At 38.1% G+C, this 22,949-nt stretch overlaps 1 protein-coding gene across 1 annotated transcript in view; it reads right to left on the bottom strand.

Annotated features, from left to right (window-relative positions):
* Nucleotides 1-303: 303 nt before the first annotated feature.
* Nucleotides 304-22,949, bottom strand: part of LOC111346506 (uncharacterized) — a 31,166-nt gene continuing 8,520 nt past the window's right edge. Inside the window, exons 3-11 of the mRNA XM_088747245.1 lie at nt 11,305-11,376; nt 10,767-10,838; nt 7,077-7,151; nt 6,727-6,798; nt 5,520-6,540; nt 4,353-4,434; nt 3,660-3,698; nt 2,747-3,175; nt 304-2,332 (exon numbers count right to left, since the gene is read on the bottom strand). Coding sequence (XP_088603371.1) covers nt 2,193-2,332; nt 2,747-3,175; nt 3,660-3,698; nt 4,353-4,434; nt 5,520-6,540; nt 6,727-6,798; nt 7,077-7,151; nt 10,767-10,838; nt 11,305-11,376 — 2,002 coding nt within the window. The 3' untranslated portion in view covers nt 304-2,192. The remainder of the gene's footprint in view (nt 2,333-2,746; nt 3,176-3,659; nt 3,699-4,352; nt 4,435-5,519; nt 6,541-6,726; nt 6,799-7,076; nt 7,152-10,766; nt 10,839-11,304; nt 11,377-22,949) is intronic.

The raw sequence follows: 22,949 nt of genomic DNA, 5'->3' as shown, positions 1-22,949 counted from the left end.
AAAATTATGTACGAAAATTTTGATCTCAGGGGCACTTTAAACAAAATTCACTCATGACCTCTAAGCTGATGGATGTACATCTAACATCAGTATGCATATTCTCGATGTACTGTCTTATACATTTTTTTAGGGAACTGAAAAGGAGAATTTGTTAACATTTCAGAGCTTCTTAATTTGGTGATGATTTCCTTTATTCTGGTGACGTTACTGTTTGATTCAGGGGTGATTGTGAGGAGAAGTTTGATGCTAGTCATTCTTAGGGGTCAATGGGTTAATGGTTAGTTATCTACAATAAACCACAACTTTTTATTTTATTTTATTTATTTAAGCAGATATGCTTGACAATATACAATGACTTCACTAGCTAGTTGACAGTTTATCAACACAGATTTGACTGATACATATCACTCAGTTGATGTTCATCTTCCTGTCTTTCTGCATTAATTCAGCAACACCTTTTTTCTTTCAATTTGTACAAGCTTCTGCATAATTTACTTAGAAGTAGAAAGAGCAAAAAATCCAAAGGAATAAATAAGTGAGCCAGATACACATGCATCATCTGACCTGAGTACTTGGTACGTGTGTGCCGTGGGGTAAATAAAATTATGGCATAACACTGTTAAGCAATGCGGCCATCTACTAATTACTTAAGATCTAGCTTTTTTTGTTTTGAGCAAATCATGAGTAAGATATCAAAAGCAACTTGAAATTGGATAAATATGACTCAAGGCCTAGAATTGTTAAATTACGCAACCATCTATTAAATACGGTGGAAGTTACCATGATTGTGATGAAACAAAATCATGAGTAAGATATCATTCAGATGTAAATTCAGTAAATTCAGATGGAAAATTTAATAAATTTAATAAATTTAGTAAATTCAGATGGAACATTTATGATTCATGGCTTTAAGCATTGTAATACAACATAGCCATCTACTAAACATATCAGATGTAACCACTGTAATGTCAAAATCATGAGTAAGATAACTTCAGGTTGAGTAAATGTGATTCATGGCTTAGCGTTGCTATACAACACAGCCTGCTACTGAATGCTTACAATGGAAAAGATATTGAAGGTACCGGTAACTTCAAATTGAATAAATGCAAATTACGGCTTATCATTGCTATACAACAGCCATCTACAGAATATATAATAAGATGTTAACATTGCCTTAAACAAATCACAAGTAAGAAAACAATATGTGATAACTGATATAAATTAAATAATTATGATTCATGGCTTAGCATTGTCATGCAACACAACCATCTACTGAATGTCTTACATGTTTAGGTTGAATTGAACAAATCATAAGTATAAGATATGGATATCAGTGTTAGATTGAATAAATGCCATGTATGGCTTAACATTGCCATACAACACAGCCATGTACTTAAAATCTTACCAGTTTTAACAAATGACAAGTAAATAGGGAGTGACAATCTTTTCTCTAGCAGCCTCTACTTTGCCTCCTGTTCTGATCAGACCCTATATATAAACACCTTCACATGCTGCCACTTTTTCTGCACCTGACACTAACTGAACTAAAATTCAATCTACATCTGAAAGAATTGTATAAAAGACTACTCAAAGGTTATCTATTTATCAAGAAAAAGCCCGTAGAGATTAATGCGTAGGGTAACTGTATCCGCCAGTCTTTTGGAATGACGTCTTGAGTTGGTAACTTTACGGCATTCACTCCAAAAAGGGCCAGGAAACACTGTTTGTTTATTTTAAAGCTCACTCTCATTGATAAAGAATAATCTTAAATGTTATTACAAAGGACAGAGATGGGCTTCTAAAATAATTTAGTTTTAACAGTTCAAAGCTTTCTTACTGCTGAAGCATAGTTAATAGACTATGGCTGAAGGAAATCAACATGCTTTTGATCTGTAATAGTACATGTATGAAGTGCTACATATATAGCCCAAACTCAAGCTAGGCAACTCATTGACGCCTAAACAAGTATCCCTAGCAGGTAATCCTCTCAAATGACCCATTTTCATTACATTTAGCTAAACGAATATTTAACTACGGTATATTATTTAGCGTGACACGGGCACTTAAAACAACAAGCTTGTATTTTGACAACATTTACGAAAACTACTGCAGGTTCCTTGATAACTACTTCATCGATTTCGAAGTAAAATTGCTCCACAAAGAATGCACTCATCTGAGAATAGTGTTGTTGATTACACACTCGTTTCTTTTAGACCATCCAGCGCTTCGTAAAAGTGATCAAGATCGCTGTCATCGTCAAACGTGGCCAGCGGTGCTCTTGGAGACTCTCGCCCTGAGGCTGCTGGGAGATTGTCATCTGCTTGGTGTTTATCTGTTGCATAATAACAGGACACAAGGATGAAAGAAGAAATTTAGTAAAGTTCCATGTATGAAACCCTTACGCTCTGCTCAGACTAATTCATAGCGAGATTTTTTATATAGAGTGGGGCACCGAAGTTCAACGCAAACTCGCAAAAGCGCTTCCCGAGAACACCTTCGCTTTGCAGAAAAAGAAAACCGCACAAAGGCTTTCCAATGAGCGAAAATTTCTCTCACAATTGGAATAAACCGCTGAATGTTGCTAAGCTGGGTGGGAGGGGGAAAAAATTGTAGAAGCTAACAATTTGTGTAGTGATTAATGAGGAGCTGATGTTCGTCAGTCCTCCAAATTGATGGAAAAAAAAAACCTTTTGAATATGTCAAAGTTGTTTTTTTTTTAGAGGAAGCAGGGGGTTGGTAAACATACCCTTATTCATAATAAACTGTTCGTCTTCTCCAGCTTCATCGTCCATATTATTTTCATCTTGCTCTTCAGATTCTTCCAAATCCCTCTTTAGTTCTTCTTCTTTTTTGTCAGGCTCATCTTCAATTTTATCTTCATCTTTCCCTCTGGATTCTTTGCACTTGTTTTCCGATTCTTCTTGTTCTTGAGGCTCATCCTCCATTTCATCCTCATGTTGTTGTTCAGATTCTTTTTCTCGTTTTTCAGGTTCGTCTCTTTGCTCTGATGGGTCTTCGTGGCCTTCCTCCGGTTCTTCATCCTGTTCAGTCTCATCTCTCTCTTCAGGCTCTTCGTGATCGGTCTGCTCTGCGTTCTGCACATGCGCACTTTGATCTTTTGATTCATCATCAGTGTCATCGCTGTCATCACTCTCTGCGTCTCGATGGATTTGAACTGGAAACAAAAAAGTTATAAGGAAAAAGTGCTCTGTGCTACAAGTGCTACTTCCTATGGTACCCAATCACAGTATATCAGTTACCATCATAGGGTGCGTCATAACATTTTAGTAATCTTGTTTATTTTTTTTTAACAGTCTTAATTGGAACAACAACGCTGGTCGCAGTTCTTTCAAGAAAAAGAGTAATTTAGCACTGTTGATAACGTAGTTTATCCATTAAACATCAGCGGCGTTTGTTTTAAATTTTACTGGATAACTCTGGCGTTTAAATGAGGCTGACGGCTAATAACTGGATTTAATTTCCTGTCAATTTAAATGTTTTTTTCTCCTCGCCCATCCCGGCCTCCGATCCAAGGGGTAGTCGGTTGATAAGGCACGATTTTTTCACTTTCTCACTGACACTTAAGGCAGAACCTCTGTTTACGCCTCGATCGAGCAACTTTCCCCCATGCTTACTTGAGCTGAGTAAATGTTTCGTACCTTCTTCAATGACTCTCATTTCCATGCCCTCCTCTTGGCCTTTGGAAAACAGTTATGGCATTAATCATTGATTTTCAAATGGCATTTACTTTCATGACTGTAAAATAAGTCAGCTGATAGGTGTATCGAGAAGCAATAATCAGCGTCACCAAAGATAGTTTTTTTTTAAGGTAATCATGCAGAAGTGCAGTCGCCAGAAGGTTATCGCGTGGCAAAAACTCTTAATCAGATCTCAAGAACTAATGAAATTTAGTGAAACAAAATTGCACGTCAAGTACTAATTAAAAATCAATTAAAGCTGACATCGCAGAGGACCACTCTTAAAAATGGAAACCCTAACAGGACTCTGCTGATGACTTTGAATCCCTTCAGGTTGTCGAAGCGTCGGTCGTGGAAAGACCTTGTAACCGAAAGCAGTTTTTTCCAGTACTACCTCTAACCGAGGAAAATCAGACCAATTGAAATTGACTGGTAAATGTTGTCTCTGGACGTTGCCTAAAGTAAGAAATGAATTTCCCCTACCTATGGTTGTTCGGCAGTCAGAGGCTGTACAAAACATTACTTGACCTAATGTCAACCATAATTATATTTCGACGGAAACTTCAGTTGAGCAGGTTTGTTTTGGGGAAACCGCGTTTTTAATACACAACAAAATGATAGTCCTTATTTTCCAATGGTTCTCGATAATCTTACCTTCAGTGTTTTGATTTCGTCCACATTTTTCCATCAAATAGCCCAAGAACTGTTGGAATTTAGGACTCAGAACACGTCGTACCTATATGCAAGCCATCAAGAACAAATAATAGACAGTCAAAGACTGTATATGGCTACTCACGGTGAAGCACAAGTTTTATAGCATTGAAAAAAAAACAAACAAACAAACAAACAAAAAAACTAGAGGTTGAAGAAATGACGCTCGCATGTAGAGCTGCAAAATATTTGTCTTACATACTAAACCGCATCCCACATATTTATGACTGAGTAGCCTGATCCAGAGGAGAAAGATGATTCTAGAATATATTGTCTAATTGACATTCAACTAATAATAAAATGGTAAGAAATAATCGTATTAACAATAGTAATAATAATGCTAATAATGCTGATATAATAATAATGATTTAAGTGGCTGGCTCTAATGACTCGTGGTTTCCAATCCTTTGGGCTTTAACATTAAATACCTATGCTTCCTTTCATTCGCCTGTGAATCATAGATAATTTTCCTATTTATTGCAATTCCATTTTCTTTTACTCTTTTTATTTTTTTTTTATGCAAAAAAGTATTCGGTCCCTCCGCGTTCTAACATATTCCGCAATTTCGCCGATCCACCGTTCTACCGTTCTCAGTTCTCTCGTTCCATTATTCTTTTGAATAACTCAGGGTATAGTATTTCGCAGCTTGGTCGCTTCACAAATCGGCTTAAGTCGCTGATTCGAACAGTAAAATGCTCTCTTTTCAAAGGAGAAAAAAATTCCTCAAAGCTCCCATTATGTACAGATTCCACCTATTGAGATATTCCCAAAGGAAAAGTTTTGATTTAAATTTCGCGTCGGTGGACTATTGTCTCATTATTTTGAGATGTTTATCGTTAAAAGGTAATAAGTTTATGTGGCGTTCTTCTTTTGCGAGGGTTTTTGTACGGGAAGTTTTTTTCTTTTGGAAGGTCGAGTACAATCCGAAAATATTCAAATATCAAATACCCCAGATTTTCTTCGTGCTGAACGAAGTGTTTTCGCTTAAACTGATTCATTTTGCGTTCCTCACGGCATAGAACAGATATTTATGGAAGTATCCTTTAAATGTCAGCTTATCTATCACCAGAAAGAAGTTGAAGCAACGATATGAAGGTTGCGAATTATTACCTGTTTTGTTGATAAAGTGTAAAGAATGGGATTGATGGCAGAGTTAACCGGCAGAACAAAGACTGCGATCCAAACTGCCAGGTCACCAGGTGTACGGAAGGATTTTTCCAAAAGAGACCTCATTCCAATCACCACGATAGGCAGCCAGCAGACACAGTCGGTAAGAACGATGAAGAACACTCTTTTGGCGAGCGAGGCCTCCCTCCTCAGGTCGGCTGCCCTTTTCTTGGCTTTCATTTTCCTCTCTCTTTCGGTTCCTTGCTGAGCCAGGCGCCTGTTTGATGTGCACGACTTGTAGATAATCATGGAATAGGCCACAATGACGAAGAACACAAGAGTAAAGTTTAAACCAACAAACATGGCGACAGAGTATTCCCAGCCTGAGGGCTTATCAGCGGAAAGCTGCAATGGAAGACATACAACTGATCGGCCATAAAAGTGGTGACCCTTTTGGCGACTACCAAAGTAGTCGATGCCCACCGTGGGAATAAATGCAATTATGCCACCAACAATCCAGATACAGAGGGACAAAAGGTGCGTAACCTTAATTGTGAGGGACTTTCCACGATAGGGGAACAGAATATTCTTAACGCGGTCGGCGGATACCAAACAAATCGTCATTACAGACACCTCACTTGACAACACGGCAATGGCACCTGTTATCTGACATGGCAAACTTGAACGCCAGTAATAGTCGTGCAAGTAATACTGCCCTGCCCAAATGGCATCCATCACACCTATAACGATTAGGTAGACACCCATCAGTCCATCAGACCCGGCCAAATGTATCAACATGATGGACTGTATTTTGTTTTTTTTCTTTGTTTCCTTAAACACCAACCGCCACACGATCACAAACACAGCACCAGCCAACGATATAATTCCAACCACCCAGAGACAAATCCTGGGAGCTCGATCTCTGAACATCGTTTCACAACTTGCAAAGCTGTCGACATAAGCAAAGTCACAATCTGCGTCCTCCTTCGTCAAATGGCAACACATCAGGTTGGTGTCCACAGTCCTACGGTTCATAAAAAGAGTTGAAATGAATAACAGAGAGAAAAAGCGGAAATCTAGTTCTTCACAGGATCTGAACTGGTAGGAAAATGAATGAGTGGTTGTAACATTCTACGAGTAGCATAATTGTCTTCAGACAAGTGAACATTTTCAATTGTTCCACTTCTACCATCGTGAATATTCCACTTACGCAGTTATTAGATTCTTCATGTTGGAAAAAAATTCTTCTGGGAGTTCTCGCATTTCGTTGTAATGGAAGTACCTGCAAATTAAAGGAAACTCAGGCAATTCAGTTAAACTTTTCCCTCTATTTCATGATAACATCAATATCATTACCGTATGTTTAAACCACTTGCAGTTTTTTGGCTCTCTCTTTTCCTTTTTTCCGTTAGAAATCTTACACCCACGGGCGCTAATCCGAGAATTTTCAGCACGTGCAAGTTGCACTCAGTCTGACAATCTCTGTCTCCTGTGAACTTGGAACAAACTCTTCTTGTAGTTTGAACACACCTGGAATATTATCAGTTTAGTCAAACTCACAAGAATCGAATAGTTGGGGCGACATCTTTGAATTGTTCGTTGGTCACTGTGCGGATCTTATTGGAATAAAAGCTCCTGCAGAACGATAAAGTAATTAAAAGCGTAAAGCGTCAATTAACAAGCATTGAAGAGAACCTCATTGTGCATGAGGCCATGAAGTCCTACAATAATATCACGTAAGTATTTTCATGACCTTCACTGTGCAATTATTGCTCGATGATCAACTTAAAATTACGTTCAAATTACGGAAACTTTTCCAAAGATAATTTTTTATGCAAGTCGCATTTAAATTGCAACTTATCCATTACTGAGTATGAGAGCTATCTTCGCTGTGACGAACACTACATAAGCAATAGGGAAAATGAGGCCTGAGAAAAATTCAGGCCTGTACGGGATTCGAACCCGTGACCATTGCGATGTCAGTTAACCAGCGCAGTCCGGTATCCAAGAGGTCATGAGTTGGAATCCAGTACAGGCCTGAGTTTTTTTCTCAGTCGTCATTTTCACTACCGTGTAACAGAGGTTGTCACGAAGAGTCAAACATTCACAGACAAGAGTCAAAAAATCGAATTGGCTCATATTCTAGTGTTAGGTAGGCCTATAGGTAAAACAAACCAAGACATATATAAAGGGGTAAGGGCTAACGAAGGGCCAACGCTCGAAACGTCAGCTTTTTAACTCTTTACAATGGCCAATTTACAATTTCTACTTAGTTGATGTTACCAAATTACCAAGACATATATAGTTTGTTGAAAAATTCTTTGTTCTTGAGAAAACTGATGAAACTCAATTTACGCACAATTAGCGTCGTTCTAAGGTCGAATTTAACTCATTTTTGGAGGCCTTGTTTGTACTAGTAAAAGCGGCAGTGAAAAACTTACTTATTCCAGAGACTCTTAGAACAATGTCTCACCTATGTTTTCACAAAAAAGTAGAATCAATATTTAAATTTGAGATAAAATACGGATTTTTCTATCTATCTACTTAAGTGCCGTTGGAAAGGTAGGGTAGCTTCAAAAAATTACTTTTATATGTGCTAAGTGAAATAAAAGTCTAATATTTAAAACAAGAGAAGTAGAAATGATAAACTCACCGTTTGTAGAGTTATTTTTCTGGGAATTTTGGGCTGCTATGCATACGAGGGCTTTAAATTTATAGAAATTTCGCTCTTCGGCGAAGTTGGCGACATAGAAGAACACACAGACTTTGTTTATCATTTGCAGTCAGTGGGGATGATGAAGGCTCGGACTGATATAAATATCGTATTCAAAGTACTTGCAGTATGAGAGAAGTTGTTTTTGTTCTCTCCGAGAGCATTTATTTTGTAGGAAAGAGTGGACAATGGTTGTCACTGCGTGACTTATGTCACGCAATTGTCAGATCTATATTCCTATTACGCAAGTGGTGTTAAATTTCTTAAATCGAAAAGTTGCAGGAGATTTTTTTGTGTGAAATCCAAATAGAAGGAATGAGAGGTTTTGTGTTCGGATAAAAATTCATATTTCTTTTAACTTGTTACTACTTATAGGCAATTAGCAATAAAACGTAACGTCACAGTTCATTTTTAGTTCTTATTAACCGAGCGGGAGAACTGTATGGGAGAATCTTGACCGAGGTCGCCAGTACAGACCGAACCCAGTGAGGTCTGCACCAGCGACCGAGGTCAAGATTCTCCCATGCAGACCGACGTAGCTCGCTTAATAAGATGTTTATTATATGGCTTTGTCTCATAAGCCAATTTTTTATATGCTTTGTACCTTTTATTTTTAGACCGGCTAGATGCCAATCTAGATGGGAAAATCTAGACCGCTTTCAATATTGATTTCAGCCAATCAAATTCGTGAATTCGGTAGTCCCCAGTCCTTGTGAGACACAGCCATAAAATAACATCTGTTAAACTTAGTGCGTAACAAGTAAACAACCGAGTTTAAATATTTTGAATGGAAATTTTTTGTTCATTTGAATCTCTTACTGTGGATGATTGTGGCTACAATCCAAAAGACAGAAAAGGGGCTAGGCGAATAGTACCTTTACTGTCGTGTGACAAGGAAATAGCAGGCCATTTGGCTCATTTTTCATCCACTTGTGTGTTCACCGAGTATGACTTGATATTGAGTCCAGCAGCTGTCTTACAATGACCCAACGATGCTGATACATAAACCATATGCACAATTCATCGCTCAAGACTTGGTCTTGGGTGGACTCGAGGGGAAAATACTAAATGCAAAGTGCCAGTCAATATTTCCAGGCAAAAAGCGAAGAAGCTTTCTCATATCTCATTCCTCCTATTTGGATTTCAGATACAAAATTTCCTGCAACTTTTCGATTTAAGAAATTTCAAACCACTTGCGTAATGAATATAGATCTGACAATTGCGTGACACATATGTCACGCAGTGAAAACCATGTCTACTTATCTCTACAAAACGAATGCTTTCGGAGAAAACAAAAAAACTTCTACTGTATTGGAAGTACTTTGAAGACGTTATTTATATCATTCAAGCATTCATTATTACCTCTGATCATGACTTCAAATGATAAACAAAGTAAGTGTCATCTTTTAAGTCGCCGACTTCGCCGAAGAGCGAAATTTCTATGAATTTAAAAAGCCCTCGTATGCATAGCAGCACAAAAACCCCAGAAAAACAACTCTACAAACGGTAAGTTTATCATTTCTACTTGTCTTGTTTCAAATATTAAACGTTTATTTCACCTAACACATATAAAAATAATTTTTGAAGCTACCCTACTTTTCACACTGCACTTAAGTAAAAAGAAAAATCCGTATTTTATTTCAAATTGAAATGGTGATTCTACTTTTTTGAGAAAACTTAGGGGAGACATTGTTCTAAAAGTCTGTAAATAAGTAAGTATTTCACTGGTTTTACGAGTAGAAGCAAGGCCTCCGAAATTGGGCTCAATTTTACCTTCGAACGACCCTAATTAGGCGTAAATTGAGTTTTATTAATTTTCTCGAAAACAGAAGAATTTTTCAACAAACTATATAAGTCTTGGTTTGTTTTACCTATAGTCCTACCTAATACTAGAATATGAGCCAATTCGATTTTTTGACTGTTGCCGTTGATTTGTGAATTTGTCTGATTTTTGGTAACATCTTCTCTTACTTAGTCTTCGTTGCTGCGAAGATCGCTTTCGTACTCGTTCTTTAACCACAGTTCAAATATATGACTTTCATATATTCACAAACGTTTATCCATGACCGTCCGCTTGATTTGAATATCCCCATGAGTATTGCCTCATGTCTTCCTCGTGTGGTTTGCATGGTATGTGTCTTTGAACACTCAGAGTTTGAATCTGGAAGGACCACCTTGGTTTTGGTGGTTAAAAGACCTGGTGTGTCCCGAGGTTTTGTCTGCTTTGTCCTCTGGTGGTTCTTTCTAGTACTTTAAAAGATCTCTTATTCAGCCGGATTTCACTTCTGCTTCGTAAATACTTCGTCTTCCAATCACGAATGATTTTTTTCATACGATATGACTAGTCCTCAGGGGTGGAAGATCGTCCACGTTTTTGGTGTGGACCTTTGCGAGCCTCTTGATTTTACTGAGCCAAATTCGTTTCAGATAACGGAAATTGCTACGATTCCGACGATTGCATCTTTCCGAGACCCTTATTGATTTTCTGGTACCTCGCTACCGTTAATTAAAGGAAAGATTGAAAAACAGATACTTACATAGACATCATGTTTTTCATGCCTTCAAAAACTCCACGCGGCAGGTAGTCAATATTGTTTTCATAAACAGCCCTTGAACAACAAAGAAGAGAAATCATTATTATCAGAAGTGTAAAACAAATTAGAAGTAAACACTTATTTTCATAAACTTACACTATCTCTATTGATTCTTCAATACTTTCTCCCGAAATATCTTCAGAAACTTTCCGATTTTGAAAACATGTTGAATCCTTTTGGGTAAGGGAAAGGGTTATTACATCCCTAATTCTATCCTTTTTCTGTCTTTAACTAGAGAAGTTTGGGGTAGCAGTTGCTATCATGGATGACATGGCATCTTGTTTAGAATTCTGCCGAGCTTTCTTAGGTTTATCCAGTCAAAGAGCACGACCTTGATTATTTTAGAAAACCTTTAAGCAAAAGTGGTGGAATGAGGAAAGGGGAGTCTATTCGATCCGCAATCACAGATGTTTAGATATTAACATGGTCAATACTAGCTACTTGTGCTGTCAGGTGTGGTTTCCATGAAATGTTTACTTACAGGTCGCTCAGATTGGAGAGGCCTTGGAACTGATCAGGTAACAGGGCTACGAGGCTGTTATTATACATGTATCTAAAGAATAAAATGCACAAGGCGCTCGGTATAACTATAGAGTCTTAGATAGGGAGAGGTATTTGTTGACTTTAATGGTCTTTGGTAGCTAGCAGCTGATTAAGAAACTTAGAGATTCTTTTAATTAGTAACCTTGATCCAGCATTATTTGTCAAGGACCTCGAGACTGTTTCTGTCCCGAAACCTCTCTCGTATTATAGAAACTGGTTTATCAGTTATTAGAGTCAGTCGTGTTAAACATGCATTTATTTTGGCGAAACCTCCTTCAAAAGTGAATTAGTGCTTTGGTATCTACCAAACTGTTTTAATTCCCTTCAGTGTACTCCAACACTTCCTGAAAAAACATACCAAAAATGTATTCAGACCAAAACGTTGCCGCGTGCATTGTGACAGGAACAAGTAAGTTCTATCAAGCTATGCCTTTAACGAAAGAACTATGCTGGCTGTCGGTTAAACAATGTCTATACCTTGGTAACGCTATTGTAACATTTAAATACATGATTGGACGCGAGCCCACTTACCTTTGCAATCGATCGAGTAAATAGAGCTCATATTCCTATTCACAGCACCCAGAATTCTATGCTTTTAAACACGAAGGCGCACTATAAAAGGAGCCTTAGGTCCCACTGGACCATTTGTCAATCAACCGTCGTGTGATGTAGAACTCTTAGAGTCAAGTCAGCCTGAGCCACAGCTACACCAAAGCAGTGAACAGCGGGCGTATTCCCCAAAATGTTTTATGTCTTCATCACAATACAAGAATTTTTGAGATTTGTATTTCCTTTCTCCAATAGAAACTGTCTTTATTTGTGGCGGTAAATTTGAGATCGAAGTAGGTGATTCGCACGTTACTTCATGCCACCATGCTGGTGGAAGTAAACAGTAGATATCTCATCAGCTCCTTTTGTTTGTCTACCAGCATTTCAATTTGACCCGCACAAGTCAACGGTGAGTGACAAATGAGCCTGTCTTCCCAGGGAAGACTTCCTTATATAGCGCGCCTTCGTGTTTAAGCAACCCTTTTCTGGAAAATGCGGAAAAGCTGCCAGAAAACTTTTAGTTTGAAACTGGACTTTTTAGATCCATTTTTTTCATTGAAATCCCAAGTTAACGCAAGATAGATTGATAGTGTTTTAATAGCCACTAAAATATTTTAATTTCTACTCTCAGAAAAGTTTGATTTGGGATAATCATTAATCATCAGTCATCGTTACTACCATAGTGTTGCCGCAAAGCCCCAAGGGAAGGGTGTTATTAAAGTATTGTCTAGGATGTGTTGTATTACATTGTGTTCTATCACCTTTCACATTTGCCCCTGATTATTCTTAGTAGACGACATCTGTTCCCAATGTGGGTGTATATTTTTCGCGTTTTATTCAGTTAACATCATTAGAAAAACTTATAATATGTCATAAGAAGATGCCAGAGAAATAGCTGATCATTAGGCTTTTGCCAACACTTCCCCGTATAATTGCTCATTAAACAAGTTACGTGATTTAACCTGGTTTTATTAACAATCGTTAATCACTTACAATGTTTTTATCACGGAGAGATTTTTGAAGCTTGGCAAGCGCTGAAGTTTGTTACTGGAGAGAAAGCTGTAAGAAATATGTAAAATGAAAAGAAGGCAACTGAATTGGCATTTGAGATTCTTGAAAAGTTTTACTTGTTCTCTTCGAAAAAAGAAAACTTCAATTTATCGAATTAAAACCCAATTGGTTGCATTGTTTTGAGGACTTACAAATCTTTACGCGTCCTAGCTGAGTTTACAAACTGTTTACTCCTGATCTTGACTGATTTAGGAAAAAGATGCCATCTGCGCGTTCACTGATAACATGAGCCTTTTCTATATCATGATATCACTTCTCAGTTTAAATTACTTGATGATTTTCTTGTGATAGCCACCAAATTTAAATCTGCGAAGTTTTGCTTTTAGAATGGTCATAGTACCCTGGGCTACTTAAAGCTCTATGAAAAACTATACATTATAGGTTGCTTTACAGTGGAGTCTGTACTGAGTGCCACTTACAGCCTTTTCATCTCAGTAAGGTTGCCAAAAACATCCACGGGCAGACGCTGAATTTTGTTGTTTGACAAATCCCTTAGAGTATTTATTGAAATAAAGAGTAAACTAACGATTAAAAACATGTTTTCATGAATGCCCCTGAAAACCTTAACAATGATCAGGAATTGTTAATATGCAGCAGATTGACTCATTGAACAAAATATATCTCAGAAGTAGACTGATTGACCTTTCGTTTGCGACTAATTATTAGTTGGACAACTGACCACATTCTGAGAGCTAACAGTAAATAACACTTTATTCAATTATTTCATCTGATCATCAATTTCATCATCAATTATTTCAGCGGCTCAAGTCGAAGCATTAACAAGCGATCTTTTCAAGTAGTTAAGGACCGCCATCATCAAAAATTTATTTTGGACCTGTAACTTTTTTTTTAATTTTACAATCAGTTTTACTTACAGTTCTTTCATCTCGGTATTACTGCGAAGTATCCCTTGAGGCAAAGACTGCAACTGATTGTAGGACAAGTCCCTAACAATGGTTGAATTAGAGAATGAAGTGATATACAGGTAAGAGAATAGAACAAGTCAAAGTTCCAGTAAAGCTTTTTAAAGGAAAAATGCCCCAAACTAGAGTAATTTTTCAAGTCCTATAAATATGCGTCATTACCAAACTTGCTCGGTCAAGATAGCTGGATATTGGCCGAGCTCTTTTTCTGCGTCTTGGTTCATAAAAACGCGAAAAAAAACGAGGCCTAGGCCAATATCCAGCCATCTTGACTGAACAAGCTTTGTTTACAAAGAATTTACTATAAAGCAAAGAGATTTCGCTTTAATAATAATCATTTCGAGAGCCGGGAAAGAAAGCAAACTGTGTTTTTAACGCAATAAACCCTCAAGGTTCATCTATAATTTTTTTTGCACTGTCCTCTCCCGCTTTTTGCGATTTCATCGCCCACATTGTATAATAGTCACAAACTTTGTAAGTCCGCTCCGCGCATTTTTTTTTTCTTACGCGGGATCAAAGCAGGCAATCTCGAGCGAGCAAGATTGGCCCATCTTTCCCGCTGGGTAGCCAATCAGAGCGCAGGATTCGTTCTATCTTGCCCACGGGTGCTGCGAGCGATGTAATAAATAAGTGATATCCTTATTATATGTGCAACGACTTCATTTGAAGCGTATCGGGATTTATCCTCGTTAGATGTGCAACTACTTCATTTGAACCGTATCGGGAAAATTATTTTGATATGAGTGTCAACTTTTACCTTTCCATCGTACATGACTGTATTTCAAAATATTTCACAGCTACAAAAATCTATTTAATAACACTTAACCGAATAACTCCTCACGATACCTGTTAAAAGATTGTATGCACGCTAACTTACAGACTAATTTAATTTTGAATGAGAGATGTTTGATTCACCTCGTGACAAAGCACTCGTATTTGTATCCAAATTGTAATTATCAACTCAGTTATATATTTGTAACTTCAAGCATCCTTCTTTCTTGATAAATGCTGACGTCCGATCTCAACCTTATCATAATGATTGTAACTAAACACGTCTGTTTTTTAGAGTGCTTAGACTATTATTATTTATTTATCATTCCAATTCTATACCCGATAAATTATCATTTCAGCTGCGTTGACTTCACCATTTAGACTTTCTGCTTCTTTATTATTACAAAAATTTGCTCCATATTGTTGATTGCGTGTTCATTTAAGGATTACAGAAAGTATCAAAATGTACGAAACTAAAAGGCACCGAGACACTCGCCTGCGTTTCTCGCGTCCTTTCTTTTAATTCTTGTCACATTTTGACGTCATTTATGACCTCTTACAGAACAGACACGCGACAATATCTACTCTTTATTTATGTGAAAGGTGACGAAGGTGTTGGAAAGCAATCCTCATTGGTGGCCTTTTAATTGGGGCTCGAGGTTTGATTTTTGTTGACAACTTTAAAAATTTGAGGTTCAGAAATGCGAAGATTAAGTCTCACTACCCCTCCTCCTCCTCTTCCTCCTCCTCCTCCTCCTCCCCCTCCCTCCATCATTCCTTGATAATCCACAGAATCCACTTTAATCGCTAAAAATTAACCGATCATTTTCATTGGAGGTTCATGGATATTATTATTTTTTATTTCAAATTTGCGAAGATTCATAGAGTAAGATAACAATGGACCTCATACAAACTTAATGTACAGGATAGTGTTATTTGATAGTAATGTTTGGAAAACAAGTATTGCTTACAGTAATTCTAAGGCAGACAATTCCAGAAATATGTCGCGTGGTAACTTTTCTAGCTGATTGCCGCTCAACCGCCTACATTGGAAGAACAAAAAATTGGTTTCAAATCTGACCTTCAGTTAGACTAGCACAATTTTTAATATGAAAAATTTATACGTAATAATTATATATATTACGAAAAAAATAGCAGAAAAAAGATTAAAACAAGTGAAATTTTAACATCGCACGCTATTATTTCACATGAAATGCAGTCAAATGATTGGCCACAAAAGATAACAAACTTTAACAAGACTACTTCAACAAGTCATTCAACTATAAGCTTGGAAAAGTGTACGGATTCATCTTAAGTAATTCAAAAACGTTATGAAGAACACTCGTTCTATAGCAGTCTGCAAAAGTAACTTGAACTTATCTATCGGAGTCATCCACGACCATAAAAGCGTGGCTTTCATAAGAACTCGACTGTCGCTTTCAAACTTTAGACGCGCGTTTTAAGCGGCCAAGAAAGAGAGAAACTTAGCAGTTTTTAAGTGTCTCCATGATGGTCTGTTTTGCTCGATACCTCATCATAGTTGCATTGGCTGCATTTATGAAGAAATTCAGACTTCCAACGCGAATGCGAAAGTAGAGGTCGGTTTTCCCTCGACGCTGCCAATCATGGACCAGCTCCTGAACTGTGATTCCTGACCTTTTCCTCCCTTTATTTAAGACCAATATCCGCCACAATTGTTTTCATCGTGTTTCTTATGGTATTTACACTCAACGGTTGACTTCTAAAGCCAACATTTGCATTCAAATTTCAGTTCCTTTTGACACTGGACAAACCGCTTGAAGAGAGCTACCAGATACCCTTTTTCCACAAACTGGTGCTGTAAACAGGTAGGAAATCTATGTTATTCCTCTGCAACCAGCGCTGTCTCGTCTTTGTTGGACCCTCTGTAAACGTTACGAACTCCACGCCAACGTAATTTCTGCATAGTTGACATTATCTATTCCATTATGTTCTCGACGGCCACGAAAACCAAAGGACAACATTATTAGCTACTGCACAGAGCAAAGAAGAGCGTGTGGAGTTTGAGAACCAAAAATTTCTGCCTCCCTTAATACCTATTCTTCTTCTTCATCAGTTAAACTTTGCACTTCAGTTGGATACTGGCCCATACCACAATGGTACAACTGCCTTGTTTTTCTCCTCTAAGACTTGCTTGGAAGAATGTAAATGGAACACCGCCCAGTTAGCCCAATGGATAGTGCGCTGGACTGTTATGCGGGAGGTCGAGGGCTCGAGCCCCGGCCGGACCAACACTCAAGGTCTTAAAATGATTGAGAAGAATTTGCTACCTTTCTATAACATCAAGAAATGGTTAGATATTCTATTCCTCTCGGATAAGGACGAATAAATAAAGGTCCCGTCTCCTGCAGGGTTGGGGTAGGAGACGTTAATTTCTCACACACGAGATTACTGTGTGATGGATGTCCTCCCCGGGGTGGGATGGTGGGTACAAGAGGGGTTAGAGGTCAATTGGGGGGAAAGTTTTGTTCCTTTCTCCTGCCGTTCCCGTGGCGAATAGATTAAACTAAATGAATCAAACTAAACTAAACTCTCTGGCACTTATATTCTTTTTTATATAATTACGAGAGTAGCCATATCAGTGTTAAGAGTCTCTTAAGCTATCTCAAGCATTTTTGGTAGTAAACTTTCGAGAGACCAGTTTATTTTCTCTGGCTCGTTTCCCTCAATTCTGTTGTCGATATTTTTTTCAAGCCGCGTTTTCCAGACGTTCAGTTAGTGTTACGTGCACGAATGACCAACAAATGTCCGCTAACAAAGCATCATATATGAAAATAGTCTCCCGAGTACGATATAAGGCACGCAACAAAAATGTAACAACAAGCAGTTACCCATTTTAATTATTTTTTAATTAGTTTTACACTGTTTAATCTACTTAGGTAAAAGATTAAGTCAAGCAGTTCATAAAGCAGGCTTACAATCCTTCATGCCGTGTAAGTGTTCGTCTCCTTTATCAACTTCCAATTCCAAAATCCGCCGACTGAAGACCACAGCGCTTGGCTTTCTTGATTCATGGCTTTCTTTCCGTGTACACAAATTCTTCCGAAGGACTTCATAGTGAACTCTGTGTTTTTTTATCTCCTTCCCTTCTCGGCTATCGTCTTTTTCTTCTCTTTCCTGTCTCCGGATATCGCAAGGTCAAAAGGTCCTAGCCTCGTCACAACATCGCTTCCACAAGTTCAGTCAGCCGGCCACGAGGGTAAGCCCTCAGGCAAATCTTTTTTTTGTACTTCTCACAAGACAGCTTTTATACATTTACTTTAGGTATCTAGAATGGTCTATTACTATTTATAGCGTATTACAAATTGTACTATTTTGGAAACTGCTGAGTCACATGAAAGAAGTTTCTGAAATATTACAGATTGTAGATGATTCTAGAAAAGTCTGGAATTGCGTGACAGAGTCAGTGAAAATAATTCGATCCTCTTAACACTAGGAAGAAGTACTCTGAACTGGAACGGGTTGTTTTGCGCGCAAAGGTAATCCGTTGTTCGTCACACCTTATTCTAATTGGTACAAGAGGGTCAATTTCGATAAAACTGATCAGAGCCGTGTTAGAATTTCATGTGCAAAATTATTAGTTTAGTAAACCAGAATTTGGCTATGAATCGATCATGTCTGAAAAACCAGAATAAAAGCATTTGTAGAGAGTGGAGCCTGAAAAGTAGAATCCAGTGGTAAACAGGGCAATATTGTCTTTATTGAGGCTTATGCAAAAGGTTCAGTTTGTGACCTACCGTATTTTATATTTCTATCATGACTTACTGCTTTAAATGCGACAAGCATATTTCATTTGACTCTGATGAAGATTTGCTCTCAGCTTGCCGAGAAGTCAGTGATATCACTCATACATTAGTTCATTTCGGATTTACATCCAAACGGTTGATTTTATAGAGAATAACCCGCTCTTGGGTTGAATGGAGTTTTTGGCAAAGTCAAATCGGATTGATGATATCAGTTCTCCTCTTTTAAGTTGTTTTCTTCGCCTTTCGACCGGTCCTGCGGTTCAGGACGACACAAAAGAAAACAAAGGTCAGCAATTAATGACGAGTAAGTGATAGATGCATTGTGTCTTGCACCTTTGTCTGTACTGATCGACTATTGATCTGATATTGCATTTGACGTTGAAGCGCGCCTGTGACAGGTGAATGTGCAACCAGTAACCGGGTGGTGTAACTGGACTAACTGATACGAAGTTTCCATACTGAAATTTTGGGGTTCATTTCTGTAGTTAAGGTCCTGTTTATACATATTTGAATGAAAAATTTACCACTCACAAGTATTTCAGCTTATATTGTTCAACAAACAAGCCTTTAGGCAACTTTTTGATGTTGTTGTTTCCCAGCCACCTGTAAAACACCATGCACAATTCTTTTCTTAGCTTGAGTCTGTCAAACCAGATAATTTTCTGTCACTAAAGGCAAGCTCTAGAAATCTACCTATTGCATATCTTTAATAAAAAGAGTTCTAAGATTAAAACATATCATATACGTTGAACTTAAAATTGATTTCGTAAGTCATCTATTCTGTGATTTTAACTGAAATCGCGTATGATTATGATAAATCTTGATGAACTACGGGACATGGGGAAGAAATTTGAAGTGGTTTATAGATTTCATTTCAACAAGGCACCTTCCGACGAGAAATAGTATTGTCGGGCGGGAGGTGTCAACCTCCTGTCTTCACCAATTTGTTCAAGATGATTTATTTTAGCACTTGTCTTTTTAAAGATTCATGTGGTTAATTGGCATTCATCCTCATTTTCAAACAAAAGGCTCAACACAATTTTGAGAAGGTGGAAAATTGATCTAAGTAAACGGCAGTCAACTGTCTAAAGCTTCAGGGCCAATTTCTTACAGATCGATTAACTTGAAGGGCTTGAATATATCAAAAGGTAGAGTCTCCAGTTTGTTGAAGTCAAGAGTTCTATGTAAAAAGATAACGACAATTGAGAAGTAGTGAACAATTTAAAATCTTGAGATGACACAACATTTTGAATTTTGAAAGACACTTCTCAACAGTTCGTCTGTCATCTCAAGATTAATTTTTTAATACTGAGCTTTATACGTTTTTCACTTTTGAACTTTGCATTAATTGAACTAAAGCTATCAGAAAAAACTGTCGAAGCATGTATTTCAAATTCACAATTTATTGTGTTTGGAACATTGTTGTCCGAAGACTTAAAATATGGCTTAAGTAGTGAATACTGAAAAAAATTCAAAATAATTTTATTCGATTTATCAGTGAGAGAAATATTTGTAGAACTTATTTGTTTTCTTAAACTCAGGAAGCAATTTTTATCCTTTTTCTTTTTCTAATTTCAATTTTCACTTGCTCGACCATGAACATGCCTCGCCAAATAAAGAGTGGCTCCTACAGCACTAGTGAAAATTTCCTGTGCAGTTTAATATTCAGCGGCTTTAACTTTCAGTCCCCGTCTTGGAAAAGGGTGTCGTGATAAATACACTAAGAAACTTCAGTATTAGCGTATTTACACCGTACACATTAAGATTGGAATGAAAACCCAAAACTACTTAAAGTGCACCTGAGATCAAAATTTTCGTACATCACTTTTTTTCATTTTTGTGTTCAGTGTGTCTCCTTCACATATTCTGCTAAATTTCAGTCTAAACCGAGCACCAGAAATATCTTTTTCGGGCCGCTAAATTCGCGATTTCGCGTCCGCCATTATTTGACCGTGTTCCGGAAGTTGATCGCAGGACTCTGAAGAGGAAGTGACGTCAAAGGCTCAACGCGAAAATCTCACATGGCAAAATGTCAAGCGAACAAAACAGAGTGCTTTACTCTATTTACAAAAACTACACAAAAATGACGAGGCATCGATGCGTAATTCAAAGCTGAAGTAATCGCGCAGACCATGCTGCAGGTATTTCTGCATCGGAGCCTTGCAAATAGGTCAGAGCGGGAAAAACGGATGCGATTTGTGCGAACTCGCCGAGTAAACTTCAATCCTGCAGGAATATTTGTGATCTGCTCCAAACACTTCTCGAAAGACTGTTTCGAGAGATCTGTGTAATTTTAAGAATCTAGGCGAAGAATTCTGTCGGGTTTAGTGTCTACCGTTAAAAAAAGGGACAATAAAATCCGTCCTCAGTGCGATCTCGACGAAAGGGAAGCCTACGAACCTATACATGTGAGCTGATCAGTATTCGCCTCTAACAACTCTCTCGTAGAATACCTTACACGAAGGAAAGTAATCGGTGAACACTGTAAATAAGAATGCTAAAGTACCCGAATTGAGGAATGAGATTTCTGACCTCAAAGAACCCACTTTATACAAAAGAGATGAAAAATATAATTGCGTGCTCTGTCTCTAAAAAAGCTGGCTTTAATATAAGCGAAAGTAGAACAAACAGCTTAAGACAAGGGAACACGGCAAAATGTTATTTTTTTTCCTGGTTTTATTCGTTGTTTATTCGCCAGTTTGAGTGTCCGCCATTTTGTTTTTTAGTATTATTTACCGCTGACGCTTTGGATCGCAGGCGAGCGCCGCAGGCGCGAGAGTTATCCGGACGAGCCCCGGAGTGGCGAGAAATAACGGGGAGTGAAACCCTTGGAATTCAGCCGTTAGAAACGTGTTGTAAACTGCAAGGAACAGCACTCGTTGCTAGGAACAGAAATGCAACAGCAAGAGCAAATTTTTAATGAAAACCGTTGGAATGACTGCTATTATGACAAGCTAGTATGACAAGCCTCTAATTTGAAATTTTCAGGCTAAAGTAAACTTTAAATCTTTTTGTATTCAACAAAATATTTGAAAAAATTTGTGAAAAGTCGGGTCACACTGTTACTGTTGACAATATATAGGGAAAATTTCAACTTGAATGTAAAAAGAACGGCCAGCCTATTCAAAACAGAGCAGCCTTCTGTCGTGGAAAAGAAGAAGAGAATTTCTGAAAATCAGCTGTATCGAGCCAAAGGGTTGCGAGCCTCGAGTGGCTCGAGCGATAGCTTCCAACTTTCGAAACACTTCGCGGCTCAGCATCGACACTTCATCGATAACAGGAACATCGCAACTATTCCAACTATACTCTCTGCAACTATACCATCACAACTATACTCTCTGCTTCTGCGTTAGCTTTAATGGCACAGATTAGTTCAGAAATACTTTTTGACCCAGTACCGATACCAGCGAATGAATGGATGGTTATTACCACCGCTGTTCTGTGCAGCGATGCCAGTTGGTGCTGTTACAAAACAATGTAGTCCTTTCCGTCGAATTTTCCCTATAATATATCGCAGAAAGAACGATTTTCCACTGCCGGCTTTTCCACATACAAAAACACTATAGCTCTCCTCAATAATTCTTTCCACTTTCCGATGATTTTCACTTAAAAGCGCCATAAATTCTTATTGTTACTGGTTTGTTTATATTTCTAACGCTTCGCGCCCTCGACCAAAATTCTGTGCGAGCTTAGTTTGGCGCTAAATTTGCCACCAAATGACGTATTTTGTTGCCATGGCAAGTACAACGAGCATCCTGAGAAGTACACGGCCCCTTATTATGGCTTTACTAATTTTTGATTGGTTGAAAAGGGTCACGCCCCCACATGTTTCACTCCCCGTTATTTCTCGCCACTTCGGGGCTCGTCCGGAAATCTCTCGCGCCTTAAGCGCTCGCCTGCGATACAAAGTGTCAGCGGTAAACAATACTAAAATGGCAGAGAACAAAATGGCGGAAATTCAAACTGGGGAGTAAATAACGAATAAAACCAGGTAAAAAAATAACATTTTGCCGTGTTCCCTTGCTCAAGACACATAGAGCGAAAAAACTCTTTAAAATGTAGGCTTGCAGCCGAAAAACCGAGAAAATTAAAGTCTCTTAAAAAACCTCTCAAACTATCAACCATCTGACAGCCAAGTCAGTGTGCTATCAAAGGGTCTCAAATTCATCCCAACACCCATGACAAACGAATGTAAAATCAGGCCAACTTTGCGAGATTTATTTGGAAGACGAATGCCCCTTCGTTACACCTTCCACGGACAAAACAAAGAACCACTTCCGTTTCATATCAAACTGAATGCCACCGGTTTAGTGTTCCATCGCCCTTCAGAGCTACTTGGAAAATTGTCATAACACAACTTGCACACTGTATCTAAGCCAAAAAATTACTTTGTAACACAATGAGGTCACGGCTCTATTAGAGTTGAAACAAACTCTGCTTTAAGCCTCACCGAAGCAACACAACATTAGAACATAGCTAGCAGA

This window comes from Stylophora pistillata, chromosome 1, assembly GCF_964205215.1.
Source record: "Stylophora pistillata chromosome 1, jaStyPist1.2, whole genome shotgun sequence".
Taxonomy (NCBI): Eukaryota; Metazoa; Cnidaria; class Anthozoa; order Scleractinia; family Pocilloporidae; genus Stylophora; species Stylophora pistillata.
This window is presented reverse-complemented; position numbering and strand designations above follow the sequence as displayed.